The 14002-nt window shown below is 36.9% G+C and overlaps 1 protein-coding gene across 1 annotated transcript; it reads left to right on the top strand.

The window, feature by feature from the left end:
* The first annotated feature begins 1418 nt into the window (after positions 1 to 1418).
* On the top strand, positions 1419 to 9527 carry LOC143623314 (homeobox protein LUMINIDEPENDENS-like). The gene is made up of 13 exons (XM_077094248.1): positions 1419 to 1711; positions 2292 to 2319; positions 2865 to 2995; positions 3191 to 3534; positions 3614 to 3707; positions 3798 to 3891; positions 4278 to 4407; positions 4491 to 4542; positions 4888 to 4925; positions 5982 to 6022; positions 6876 to 7331; positions 7673 to 8229; positions 8556 to 9527. Exons 1-13 carry the CDS (start codon positions 1529 to 1531, stop codon positions 9246 to 9248), a joined length of 2841 nt encoding a protein of 946 aa, XP_076950363.1. The 5' UTR covers positions 1419 to 1528; the 3' UTR covers positions 9249 to 9527.
* The last annotated feature ends 4475 nt before the right edge of the window (positions 9528 to 14002 follow it).

Below are 14002 nucleotides of genomic sequence, written 5' to 3'. Positions count from 1 at the left end.
GTCATGCGACGGTGTGTCAAATCAAAGGCCGAAGACCGTAGTCAAACGTCGTTATTTGATAGCAGAGAACCGTAGTCCGGCGAGAACAAAAGAATGAAGAGAGAACAAACATGTAACTGGAACCTATAGTATTAGGGTTTTACATCCTGTTTGAGGTGCGCGCATATTATGTATATATGTGTAAACCCTCGGGTGGGCAAAAGTGAAATTGCACTAATTTTGACGTTATTTTACTAATCTCGTGAAAATAACGTTAAAAGTGGCGGAAGGTTAATCAGTCATCATGTGGTGGCGTTGATAGCCGAAAGACGAGGGTACATGCACCAATCAGCCGGTATCCCGATGATTGAGTGCTATGTGCTTTATGTCCAAGGCTTGATGCAAAACTACTATCGAGCCGGGGTCTCACCGGAAGCAGCCTCTCTATCCCTATGGGGTAGAGGTAAGGCTGTCTACATCTTACCCTCCTCAGACCCTACCATAGCTTTGCTATTGGTAAGATATACTGAGTACGATGATGATGAGTATTAGGGTTTAGTACCGAGTCCACGGGCCGGATTATCTCTATATAATGTAACCTTATATTGAATGGAAATCAATAAAATAGACTTTTATTGATTTCCATTCAATATAGGGTTACATTATATAGAGATAATCCGGCCCGTGGACTCGGTACTAAACCCTAATACTATAGATTCCAATAGTGAGTCATATCATTTCAATGCGTGGGACATCTAATTAGTATACGATGGAGGTGTTGACTATGATAAGTCATAGTTTGGTCGAACTCTAAATCGTTTAACAAGTTTAAATGCAAATATAACCTATTTTGAGCTTTGATTCTTTTGACAAAACTCAATAACTTTAAACTTATGTAAAAAACCACCTTGTTAGTAATTTTGTAGCTTTAGGCCATGTGTTACGGGGCGTGAAAGCCTAACACCAAAGAGCCACATCAGCTCGTTTAACGCCCAACACCAACACCCCTTAGCCCTTAGACCCCATGTAGCGGTGCGTTTTGGCTATCCAAAAAGCCTTGAGGCGCCCCAAACACCCCCCTTTAAATGATTCAACCAGTCAAATTAATACCCCACAAACTTCAACCAATCACGCTATTATTTAATTTAAATTATTATAACCAAGTAATGATCAGAGGAGCTCAATCCACTATACCCATTTTCAACAAAAAAAAAAAAAAAAAAAACCACCACAGCCATATAACGTTACATAACACAAAAAGCTTCATAAAAACTCCGGACCCTACACAAGGAAACTCAGTTTTTTTAAAGGCGAAAGAAAAAAACAAATTTATAAAACATAATTTAAAACAAACGGCAATTGAAAGGTATATCCCGTAGTTAGTTTGTGACTTTCTTGAGTTCTGTACCCGTTTCTCAAACCAAACCCAAACTCAAACCCTAACCCTAACCCTAACCATAACCAACTAAATTCAACGCTTATTCGAATCGATCAGCTTCAATTTCAATTGAATTCATGTTGATGATTTAGCTCATCGACTCATTCAGCTATGGCGACATCTGACGTCAATCAGCAGCTCGCTCTAGTAATATCCACCAACAACACCACCACGTCATACGAAGAGTTATTGGAGTCTCAGAAAGCACTAATTAGCAAGCAGATCTGTGACCTACAAACAATTGTTTCCAAACAATGCCAGCTTACCGGCGTCAATCCTCTCTCTCAGGAGATGGTGCGTGTGAACTCGTTATTTGTTATAATTAGGCGTTGCATTTGTTTCTACAGTAAATTAGGGTTGCAGGTTAATTAAATTGATATAGTCTGTTAATTGTATAAGGATGGCGTGCACTTTAGTTTTATTACAAGTTCCGACCGCCACACCCGTAGAAACCTAACTTTGTTGTATGATCTTTAAACACTAAGTCTTCAATTAGTGTAGGATGGAATTTTAAATGATAGATTCTGTAGGCTGCAGCAGAGTATAGGTGGTTGTAAAATTTGACATGCAATTCAGTTGCGGGTGAATCAAGTTGACTAGATAGAATGATAGATCATATATGTGCTTGTTTTGTTGCGTAGTTAAGTCTCATAGTTATTAGTCTCTCAATTCTATTAGGACGGTGAGCACTTTAGTTGTGTTACAAATTCCAACTGCTACTCACTGTTGTAGCTCAACATATATACACTAGATGTACTAGTTACATTGTTGTATGATTTTTTTAAGCAACAAGTTTTTAATTATTATTATTATTATTATTATTATTATTATTTTTGTATATTGTGTTGATGTATATTTATTTATTTGTGTGCAGGCAGCAGGTGCTCTTTCAGTTAAAATTGGTAAGTTCCATCGTTCCATAGTTGCTTCAGTCTACAGATTTGTTATTGAACAGTTCTGAAAAACTGTGGTGTCTTCTTTACCTGGTTACCGTTTCAAGGGTCTAATTGATATCTCAATAATTTAGGGTTGGCAAATTGGGTACCTGTTTAGACACGATAAGATCTGTTTTGCAAAAATGTACACTATGAAATTTATACTTTTTTTAAAATAATTAAAAGTAGGAGGCTAGAGTTCATCGTTTCTCCTTATTGATACATAAAACATATAACTGTCACGCTCAAACCACCAAAGCCAAGCGTAAAACGAGTCGTTTTCATGTTTGATACTTGTGTTAATCGCGTCGTCTCTAATCTGTTAAACACGATAAGACATGGTTTGCCAGCATTCTTATGGTTTTTTACCTAGTTTTAGTGGTATAGGAATAGTTTCATTTTACAATGTTCTACTGTTTTTGAGGCATAGCTGTTATTAAAGGTTTAGTGTATAACCACATGTGAAGGTCTGCATTGATATTCATGTGGCTTATATTTTATTTTATTTTCAGGGAAAAAACCCAGAGATCTTTTGAATCCAAAAGCAATAAAATACATGCAATCAGTTTTTGCTGTTAAAGATGAAATAAGCAAGAAGGAAATTCGAGCAATTAGTGGTCTCTTTGGCTTGACAGCGACACAGGTTTCTGTTTATTCTCCTCTCCTTTACTTCCATCATGCTAATATGTAATAAGTTGATATTAGAATAGTACGAGTTTGAGTATTTTTTGGTTACTAGCAAATCATAGTGTCTGCAGTGTTTTTATTTATTACTAGTAATATATAATTCAATATCACCCAAATTAGTAATGAATAATTTAATTAATATAATTTTAAGGTGAGGGACTTCTTTAATGCTCAACGCTCTAAAGTTCGAAGATTTATTCGATTATCTAGAGAGAAAGCAGCCCAGTCAGCAGAAAGTGTGCAAGAGCAAGATGTGACAATGAGCTCTAGTGTGGACCCACCTAATTACCCAGTTCCTTTGATGTCAGTGGGCCCATCAAGTATTGAAGCACCTTCTTGTTCTACCCAAGATGAGGTGTTACCTGATACAGATGACTCGGAGAAATATTTTATTGCTCATATTTTTGATCTTTTGCGGAAAGAAGAAACATTTTCTGGACAAGTTAAATTAATGGAATGGATCTTGCAGATACAAAATGCTTCAGTGCTTTATTGGTATTATTATATTATAATCCACTAGGCATTGTCATCTATTGTTTGAAAATAGTCCAATCATTTTTTAATGAACTTGCAGGTTTTTGACAAATGGAGGTGTGATGATCTTAGCTTCATGGCTGAGTCTAGCAGCAACCGAAGAGCAAACAACTGTTCTTCATGTCATTCTCCGGGTACATAAACTGGTCACAATAGTATTGCTTCAGATGTAGTTATTTAGTATTTAATCATGTATTTTATATACTAAATGGAGTCACCTTTAGGTTCTTTGTCACCTGCCGTTACATAAAGCTCTCCCAGCACACATGTCGGCCGTATTGCAAAGTGTCAACAAACTTCGGTTTTACCGGGGATCAGGTGTGTTTTCTTTTCGTGGTATCATCAAGTTGTTGATTTTTTTGCACGCTGGGCACATCGAAATCTGCACTTTATATTTCATATCTACATGTCCTTTTCTTAGTTGTTAAATCTGCATCTTTTTCTTGCCTGTGTTTTTCCAAGTCACATAGTTATGTTAATTTTCTTTTACGCGACATGGTGGATCTAGTTGGAGATTTATATATATTTTTTTTCATTTTTGTGAAACATAAGTTAAGTATCTAGTCATGTCTTTTCATACTCCACCTTTTATTAAGATTTTGTACGATAAAACTCTTTCTGTGGAGTGGATTTCATGTATTACGTGGTTTGTTTTTTGGTTGTTCTTTTATCATTTGAATCTCATAATCTGATTTGAAGATCAGATATCTCAAACAGGGCAAAAAGTCTATTGTCTAAATGGAGCAAAATGTTTGCAAGAAGTCAAGCTATGAGAAAACCCAACACCAACATTTCTTCTGTTGATGGTCAGAATGAGATGCTACTGAAGCAAAGGCAAGCCTTTCTCTGTGTTTATGCTTTGGCTTAAATTACTATCAATGGTTTTATATTTATTGTTGCTATTTTATGGTGTACAGCATTAGTGAAATTATGGAAAATGAATCGTTGGAGTCCAAAATTGACAACAATGTGAGTCTCTCTCTCTCTCTCTCTATATATATATATATGTATATATATGTACGTGTATATTTAACCTACCACTCCACGCAAGTTTCCTCATCTCAAATAAACACATTTTTCTAAGAGATATAAAAGTTATAGCTTTTAACTTCTCACTTCCACATTGGTTTTACATTGGCAACATGTTTCTTGTTTAGTTTTTCTCTCTCTCCTTAGCCATTTATACACCACATAGAAATGACTTATTTGACATTCAAGTCAAAAGATATCTACTTTCTTGGTAGCAGTTACTATTATTTAAAACTTTCATTGCATTGTTTATTAATTTTGTTCTTAATTTTCTTTGTTAAACAGGGAACATTATCTTTGCAAGACAACCCTGAAAACTCCAGGTATAAAGCAAGCATGATACTTGTTTTAAAAATGCACCCAGTAGCGAGGCTCATCAAGGTGATCTTTGGATCGCATCTGGATCCCTAGGTCAAACTGTTTTTAAATTATCCATGGTTTTGAAAAAACGACAAACAAAACACGTAGGTTGTTTGGGTTGCCAAGACCCAGCCAAAACGGCTCAAAAAATTGGTGGTTTATGGTCTTTACTGTTATTTTCTAAATTGTCTTTTTGTGTTATTATTTTCAAAATGATATCATCATCATCATCATCATCATCGTACTCAGTATATCCCACCAATAGCAAAGCTATGGTAGGGTCTGAGGAGGGTAAGATGTAGGCAGCCTTACCTCTACCCCATAGGGATAGAGAGGCTGCTTCCGGTGAGACCCCCGGCTCGATAGTAGTTTTGCATCAAGCCTTGGACATAAGGCACATAGCACTCAATCATCGGGACACCGGCTGATCGGTGCATGTACCCTTATCTTTCAGCTATCAACGCCACTACATGATGCCTGATTAACCGTCCGTCACTTTTAACGTTATTTTCACGAGATTAGTAAAATAACGTCAAAATTAGTGCAATTTCACTTTTGCCCACCCGAGGGTTCACACATATATACATCATATGTGCGCACCGCAAGCAGGGCTATATTTTCAAAATGATAATGGTTCATTAATATAATACGTAATTACATATACATAAATGCATATTCCAAATATTAATATAATACATAGTTACATTGCATATACATGCATATTCCAAATAGAATTTTAACAAACTATAGAAGGTTAAAAGGCCTGTTCGGTTTACATAGCCAGTTCCGAGTTTTAAACCGCCAAACGAACGTTCAACCACCAAGACTGAACTGCAGCTTGCGTATGTGATTCGTGAGCCTTCACCTTTTGCCTTGACTCTGGGTATCTAATCTCCATGGAGTGTCTTGCGCCTTTTAATACCGAGAGTATAATAGGAAGTTCAGATGCAGTTATGATAGCTTTTTGGTTAAGAATGCTTAACCATAATTCTTGATTTTTTTTTTCTATTTTCCCACAGGCCACAGTCCATCAAATTGCTCACAGGCGTATCTTCATCTCGTATCCTTGGGATTTTATGTGTTTTCCCATGAAATCTGGTAGCATTGGTCAAAATGGCATAAAATCTAACATATTAGTGATAGAAAGAGTGACTATTAACTGCTGCTTGCATGCTTCGTACACAATTATTTAACTTCACAGATGCGTTTGTTACTGGCAACTCTAATATAAAACTCGTGTATAATTGAACACACCCACACACGCACACACTTTTGACATCTTATACCTCCCCAACATACGCTGTTTCTCTTCAAAATAAATATATGATTTTGTTAAAAATCGATAAAATTGCAATATTGTTTTGGGAGTTATCAACTGGTGACTCAAATAGTACTAAGATTTTAAGATTTTAATAGTCTCTGGAATCTTTGGGATCTGTTTTAACTATTCATCCACTTATGGCTGGTTTCTGTACATACACGCATATACATGTGTGTGTGTATGCATACACACACATATATATGAAGGATGCTAGTCACTATAAATATTATTTTAAAACAGATCTTTAATCAATGAACATGCTTAATTAGTGATTAAGGGAAAAAAGACAAACAAGTGGCAATCAAGTTACTAGAAATCAAAAATGGAAAATGATGAAGTAGGAGGACAGACAAAGCTATAATAACGTTTGGTTTACATGAAGGTTGCTAGTCACTATTATTAAAAAAATCACTGAAGATTTAGGTGTTTTGTCCAATTGTCTAATACAACATTCATATGTAATATAAGTTAGTTGCTAATTTGACCACTTAACGAACTATTTTCTGTAACGTGAATCATACTCTAAATTTAATGAATTTCCAATAAGAGAAACTGGAAAGTATGCATAGTTATTGCCTTGACTAGATTTAAGATACCAGGGAACGCAGAAAAGTACAGCTCGTGGAGCAACCCGGCCAAAAACCAGCTAATCGCGTTCCTCAAGTTGCTAGAATTTTTTCTGCAAACCAGGGCCGTCCACTTTCAGCTGATGATATACAGAAAGCCAAAATGCGGGCCCAGTTCATGAAGAGTAAATATGGGGAAAGTTACAAGAGCCCTCAATTGAAAACCGAGGTCTCGCCGGCTAAAGCTCCCGTTCATCCGAAAGTTGAAGAAAATGCTACTTCATCTTCTAGCATGACACCTTTAGCAGCCAAACCTCATGTTCAGCCCAAAGTAGAGGAACACAAGTCGCCTGTGAAGCTCGGGCCAGTTGATGAAGTGAAGGCGGTTCCGGTTCAGGTTCATGGTAAGGAGACTATGGACTCAGAGGAACCTGTGTGGAAGAAGTGCAAGAGATTGCAGATATCGTGGGCGAGTCCACCAGGTATATTAACTTATAAATAAATTTCTGTTTGTTTTTCTTTTATGATGCTGAATGTTTGCAGGTTCAATGATTTATTTCATTGTAAAAAAAAGCTTAGTTTTACTATTTTAAAAGTAAACCCTTTATAAATAAGCATCAGGATGGCTGAATCACTATTAGTCTCAATACTCTTGTTAGGTTTATATTTTAGGTTTCCAATCATTAATCTTTTCTTAAAAATAGAGAAAATTGCGAAACTGTATGTGGATGTTGGATTTTGAGCCATTTGAGTTGGTTTTTTTGCTGCTCTTTTGGTCTTTAAGTTGCTCACAATTATCTATGTTTTCTCATATTCTATGCAGAAATTAAAGTCAATAAAGAGTGGAGTGTGTGTGCTGGTGAAAACAGCAAAGAAATTGATGTCCAAAACAACCGAATCAAACGTGAAAAAGAAGTTTTCTACACCACACTTCATGAAATCCCACCAAATCCCAAAGAACCCTGGGACCGAGAAATGGACTATGATGATTCACTAACACCTCAAATCCCAACCGAGCAACTTCCTGAGGACGATGACAGCATGATGGCCCAGCCAACAGTAGCCGTAGCTAACCATACAAACAATTACGCAGCGAGTACAAGTACACTAGCTGAAAATAACAACAGGAACATGCCCGGACCTGATCTCGAATTACTAGCAGCGTTACTCAAAAACCCAGAAATTGTATTCGCACTTACCGCTGGTCAAGGTGGGAGTTTGACCAACGAACAAATGGTTAAGCTTCTTGATGCAGTTAAGGCAAACGCGGCTCGTGGTGGCTCGGTTAACAGTCTCGTTAACGGTTTAGTTGAAAGGAAAGCAGAGGAAAAGGTTGAAGTTTCATTACCGTCTCCAACTCCCTCGACCAACCCTGTAACGGTGCGTCGTCAATTGTATCCACATCATCATGTTTTGTACAAAGTCCATATTTTTAAAGATTTTATTATTTTTTTCACCTTTGATTTGGCCTTATAACCGACAACAAATGCATAAGTAAATGTTAATAACGAATTAGATTGTAGGGGTCTTCTGTTTTTGGTTGATTGGTATATAAATTTGAAAAGTAATATTAACACTTGATATATATAGAAATAGTAATATTATGAATAAGTTGTAATCAATATGAGAGTTTATATAAAATATAAAAATAATGTTTTCTTCAAATCATTTTTTGGATTCTGCTGATTTTTCCCCTTCTTATTCAGAGTGGATGGCGGCCGGAAGTTGCTAAAAATCCATTTTCACGGCAAAGTGTGACGGTTAACGGTGACGCGTATGCCATTCCAGGAGTTCATTATCAAGAAACAACCCAACAAACAGTTGCCACGGTAACGCACCAGAGATTTTCGACGGCCATTAATGGTCTTGCAACACCTAATTTGACCCAACAAGCCATTTCTCCGGCAATACATCAAAGATTTTCTGATATTGTCACCGACCAGAGGAGTATTCCGGCAACTAGCCGGGTATCATCAAACGCCTACTTTATGCAGGAACACGGTGGGTACCAAATACAACCTCAACGGAACATGCCCAAAGTTCCGTCTTGGGCCGGCCGGGAAAGTTTAGCGTCCAGTCCGTACTCTTCTGTTGAACATAATACAACATACAATGCATATGGTACACGGGAATACGCACAACAAGGCCCATCGCTTTCAGGCCCATCTTGGGCGAGAAACGGGGGGTACGAATACGATGTATCCGTGTTTGAATCTTGGAGCCCCAACAATAGTCCGGTTAGGTCTCGTGAATATGTTGACGGGTGGGAATACTCGGATCCACATGGCCGGGGCTACAATTATAGGCCCAAGATGTCGAGAATGCAACATGATGGTTCTCGATACCGAGGCCATGGTGGTAGGAATGATGGTTCACAGTGGAGGGATAGGAGGAGATGAGTTGGGAGTTATGTTTTGATGGTAAATTGTGTCTCTGGTGACTGGTTTACACTTACAGACATTAACCACCTCTTGAGACATTATTCTGCCAAAAAAAAAGTAAAAAAAATTGAAAACTATGAGTTTGTAGGTGTAGGCATTTGGTTAGACCGTTAAAACAGATTCATCTCTTTATTTATAAATTGTAAGGTCAAAAGAAAATAAAAAAAATTGGTTCTGTTTAATGGTTTCAATGTGTAAAATACTAAAATATGTAGATGGGCTAAAATGAATTTAGTTAACAAATATTAAAAATTCAACGAATATCTTAAAGTAACATAGTTAAGAACACGTGTAGTTTGATTTATTTTGGATATTTATGACGTCATATTATAAAAAAAATCTTGTTTTGTGTGCACACAAACTGATATTCATGGTTTGACAAGATATATTCATATATAGACCAAGCCAACGGGCCCGGCCCAAAAGGCAGGAAACCGTTTAGGCCCAAAAATTTTTAAAGAAATTATTAAAATACATACCCAAAAAATCAACAATATCAATATGGATGTAGTCTGTATATTAGGTTGACAACATGTTACACATTAGATGCAAGTTAAAATCTATATAGCTCCATCTCTTCATTTGCTTTCTATTTTTATTAGAGGCCAATGCAAATTAAACTTTGAGCTAATAAAGACGACAAATCACAATTGCTACCCATCCTTAACTTGACAAGATAGTTCGTTTATTTAAGACTTTGGCAAGTCAAGTGTCTAGACTATTCAGCCAATACTTCGCATTTGCTCGTCATATACTCTAGATATATGTTTATTAATTTGCATTGTAATCAATATTCAGTACATATGTAACATTATATCTACATATATTCTCTGTCTATGTGTTGATGTTGATCTCTCAATCCGCACAAACTGCTTTATCATTTGTTGATGTCATTAATCGTCAAACCTCACTTCAAGACCAACAACTTTACCATTAGAACTTTTCACTCGTGAATAGTCTACATACTAGTAAGTAAATTCTTTTCACAATTGAGAATACTATACTAGGATATGATTTTATTTACATCTATACGATTATATAACTTAGTATTGAAATTAGGCCAACCTATCGTTATGTTAGATAAGAGATCGTTTTTGAGCCCCAAAATTTTTTGGACGTAGTTTAAAAGAAAGTTCTATTTGAATTGTGATTATTAAGATGTAAGACCCCACCATTTTATCATGTGTCAACGAAAGTTTGTTACGGATATGCTTTCAGAATTTGACACTTCAGCTATTCGCATAACCAACTCTCCTTTACCTCATCACCTACAACTCAAAATTCATGAAGGAATTCCTATTACAGATCATTTGCTTTACTGAAAGCTTGTTGGTAAACTCAATTATCTTACCCATACAAGACCATATATTGCTTTCACAGTTCAGTTTTTGAGTCAATTCATGCAAGATCCATGGTTGTCTAATTGGAATGTTGCTATGCATACTCTTTCTTATGTCAAAGGCACTTTGTCTCAAGGATTATTATTTTTTTTAATAATACTCCCTCTTTTGAATTACAAGCTTTAACACCACATAAAATACCCTATTAGAATTTAACATTCTATACCATTCTCATAAAGTTTAGGGACCAAACTTAGAAGTTCTGAAAAAATCATTCATCGCGATACGCGATGGGATAAGCATTAAGCCCATCGCGTAGCGCCATGGACTTGCACAAAAATAAAAAATGGGCGGCTTCGCTATACGCGATGGCCTAAACCTATAGGACCATCGCGTATCGCCATGACCTCGTTAAGTAACCGGTACACGTGTCCAATCACATGTCAACACGTGGCACAAATTGACAGGTCACGTGTCACCACGTGGCAAGACGGCATAAATTGCGGCGCCACGATACGCGATGGTCAGGAGTATTACTCCATCGCGTATCGCGATGGGGCGCAAAATCCGCCTATAAAAGGGGTGTCAGGCATTAAGCTTTTCTCATCCCAAAACACGCTCCAATTACACATAGTTAGTCTAGAGAGGTGTACCTGATCATTACGACAAGTCGACGTTTCGTTTTCTCGAAGTGTGTGCAAGTAACGAAGTCTCGAACGAGTTAACAATCATTAAGCGAGTTAGATCAAGAACCTACCCGTCAAGTTTACTCTTTTCTTATTATCATTCCGTATATCCGTGCTAAGGTAGGAGTTACATTTAAGATATTTAAGTTATAAGCTTAAACACCAATCGAAGCTATGGCCTTTAATCTTGAAAGTATTTTATAAACATTCACAAACGAGTTTTCATAAACGTTACTTCTTGATGAAGTAACGTCAACAAATAATATATTTTGATGGGAATGTAGTAAACTGTAAGGGGGATATCACTAGTAGTGAGTTTATTGCCTAAGGAAAAATAATTCGTACAAATCCCAATCAACCGAGGGACCCGTTTACTTACCTGGAGAAACTCACCAACGTGTTAGAACTTATTAAGCCAAAGCATGTTATATCAAACGTCACATAAAACAAAGTGTTTTCATTCACAAACAAAGTGATAAATGATTTCAAGGTTAATCTTAAGAATATTTATACAAACCTATTTATGTATAGGTTAATATCATTCTCAATCAAAGAAATGTTTCAAACGCACCGACGGTACAAGTGAACACGTTAACCTTTACAACCAGTCAACATATATTTATACTCTATAAGATGAACATGTGTTTGTCTTAAAGACTCAGTCAACGTTTACATGAGATTACGTGATCTCTAAAACGTTATAATACAAAGTAGAAAATAAAAGCAACTCAGACCGATTACACATGTGTCTGGATCCATACATAACTGTTCAGCCTAAACAGTCAAAGGCTACGTGGCCACGGGCTAACAGTCATAACTAGTTCTCCATTAAGGGCTACGTGGCTCGGGGAACACTTTTGTGTGTGTAGGGTAGTGGTACAAACCCCAGGAATGAAATACTTCTTGCTGAGTGTACAGATTCTATATTTGTATTGTAACGGTACTTTAAATATTTTTAGAGTCATACGTGTTCACCAGCACACGGCTGACGTATTTTTACACTCATTGCAGGTAATTATGCATTAGTAGCAAAAGCAAGGATTGGAGTCTTTATGAAGATAGAAGCGCGTTACAAGATGGCTCCGTTTTTGATAAATTAAATCCTTGTAATATGAAAAACGTATTTTGTAAACGAATACTTGGGAATTTAATTCCCAAGTAATTTTTCAATGTAAATTAATATTATATCAATCTAAAGTCTTCCGCTAAAATTAACCCATAAACCCCTGATATATTTACAAAACAGGTGCCGACTCATGGTCACACTTCTAGGCCCTAAGTCGGGGTGTGACACAAGCCTTCTGCGATTCTGTTTGGGCAGCTTGTCCCAATACACGACGATCAGTCAGTTTATATTTCGCTTGGTGGATCTCCGATTTCTTGGAAATCCAAGAAACAAGTTACTGTTTCTTTGAGTTCTGCAGAGGCTGAGTAACGCTCGCTTCTTCGTGTGACTGCCGAACTTGCTTGGCTAACGCGGCTCCTCACAGAATTTAATGTTTGGATCTTGTTTCTGTTACTCTCAAATGTGATAGTCAGGCTGTAATTTATATTGCTAAGAATCTTGTTTTTCATGAGCGAACGAAATATATCAAGATTGATTGTCATTTTGTTCGCGAAAAGCTCCAAGAAGATCTCGTAACTTTGTTGCATACAAACTCGAAGTATCAACTTGCTGATATTTTTACGAAAAGTCTCCCAGGACCTCAATTTCACGAGCTATTATGCAAGATGGGGTTTTCTCAACCTACAATCATTCTTGAACATATACGGGTTGTGTCACACCCCCATCATAGGCCTGGGCATGCGACCAGCAGTTGGTACCACATTTGTATACAAATCAGAGTTACGGTTATTAGCGGAAGTCTTATAAAAACATAAGGATCAAAGTTGTAAACATTTATATTACAAAAGATGAGACAATAGTCTTTTCGAGTTTACTTGTTTATAATTTACAAAACCACCATTTTTATATTTTTAAGTTTAACAAAATATCAGAGCCATTGGATTCTTGAGCCCTTCGTCTTCACAAGCCCTATTCTTGATTACCTGCAAAATGTTAAGAAAATACGTCAGCAACGAATGCTGGTGAATATGCTGACGCTAAAATATTTTTTTTACTTAATCACCCCTCGAGGCCACGTAAGTCTCGACCCATCTTGGTTTAGGAATAATTAAGTTAAAACAATATCATATAAACTTGAGTCTCTACACTAGGTCACCCCAGCAAACACCGCATCGTTCGACTAGTTGAGTACCCGTATGTATACACATGGTCATTACTCCCCGCATGTGAGCGTGACTATAACCAAGTGTGGTGCGATGTGCCCACCGCGTTATTACCACATATGTAAGGATCCAGACAAAGTATACCACGTCCCGAGGGCTAGGCTTATACTCTTATTTACAATGTTTTTAGAGACACTTAGTCTCATGTAAAGTTTTACACATAACAAGTTGACTCGTTTTGAAAACAAGTTTTGTAAAAGTTGGGGCGTATCACCTTTTGATTGGGATCGGCTTCAAACACCGTCCGAGGGTCTTTCCCTTGCTATCTCGCACCTATAGTACGAGTATAACTTTTTGTTAGTCGGATATACAATCCGGCTTAAGACCTTTAGTCTTGTTTTATAATCGCCACCTCGATTTTACTTTAAAACCTTTAGTTTATCAAGTATTCTCTTTT

The sequence above is a fragment of the Bidens hawaiensis genome, unplaced genomic scaffold (assembly GCF_021521415.1).
Source record: "Bidens hawaiensis isolate Kalapana, Puna unplaced genomic scaffold, B.hawaiensis_p1.1 tig00003372_1, whole genome shotgun sequence".
NCBI classification, from domain to species: Eukaryota; Viridiplantae; Streptophyta; class Magnoliopsida; order Asterales; family Asteraceae; genus Bidens; species Bidens hawaiensis.
Note: the sequence above shows the minus strand (reverse complement) of the source record. Positions and strands in the feature narration are given on the sequence as shown.

Coding starts and splice junctions, on each gene's coding strand:
- LOC143623314 (XM_077094248.1), top strand. CDS start 1,529: ATGGCGACATCTGACGTCAATCAGCAGCTCGCTCTAGTAATATCCACC. Junction 4,926..5,981: donor GACAACCCTGAAAACTCCAG/GTATAAAGCAAG, acceptor ATTTTCCCACAG/GCCACAGTCCATCAAATTGC. Junction 8,230..8,555: donor CCTCGACCAACCCTGTAACG/GTGCGTCGTCAA, acceptor CTTCTTATTCAG/AGTGGATGGCGGCCGGAAGT.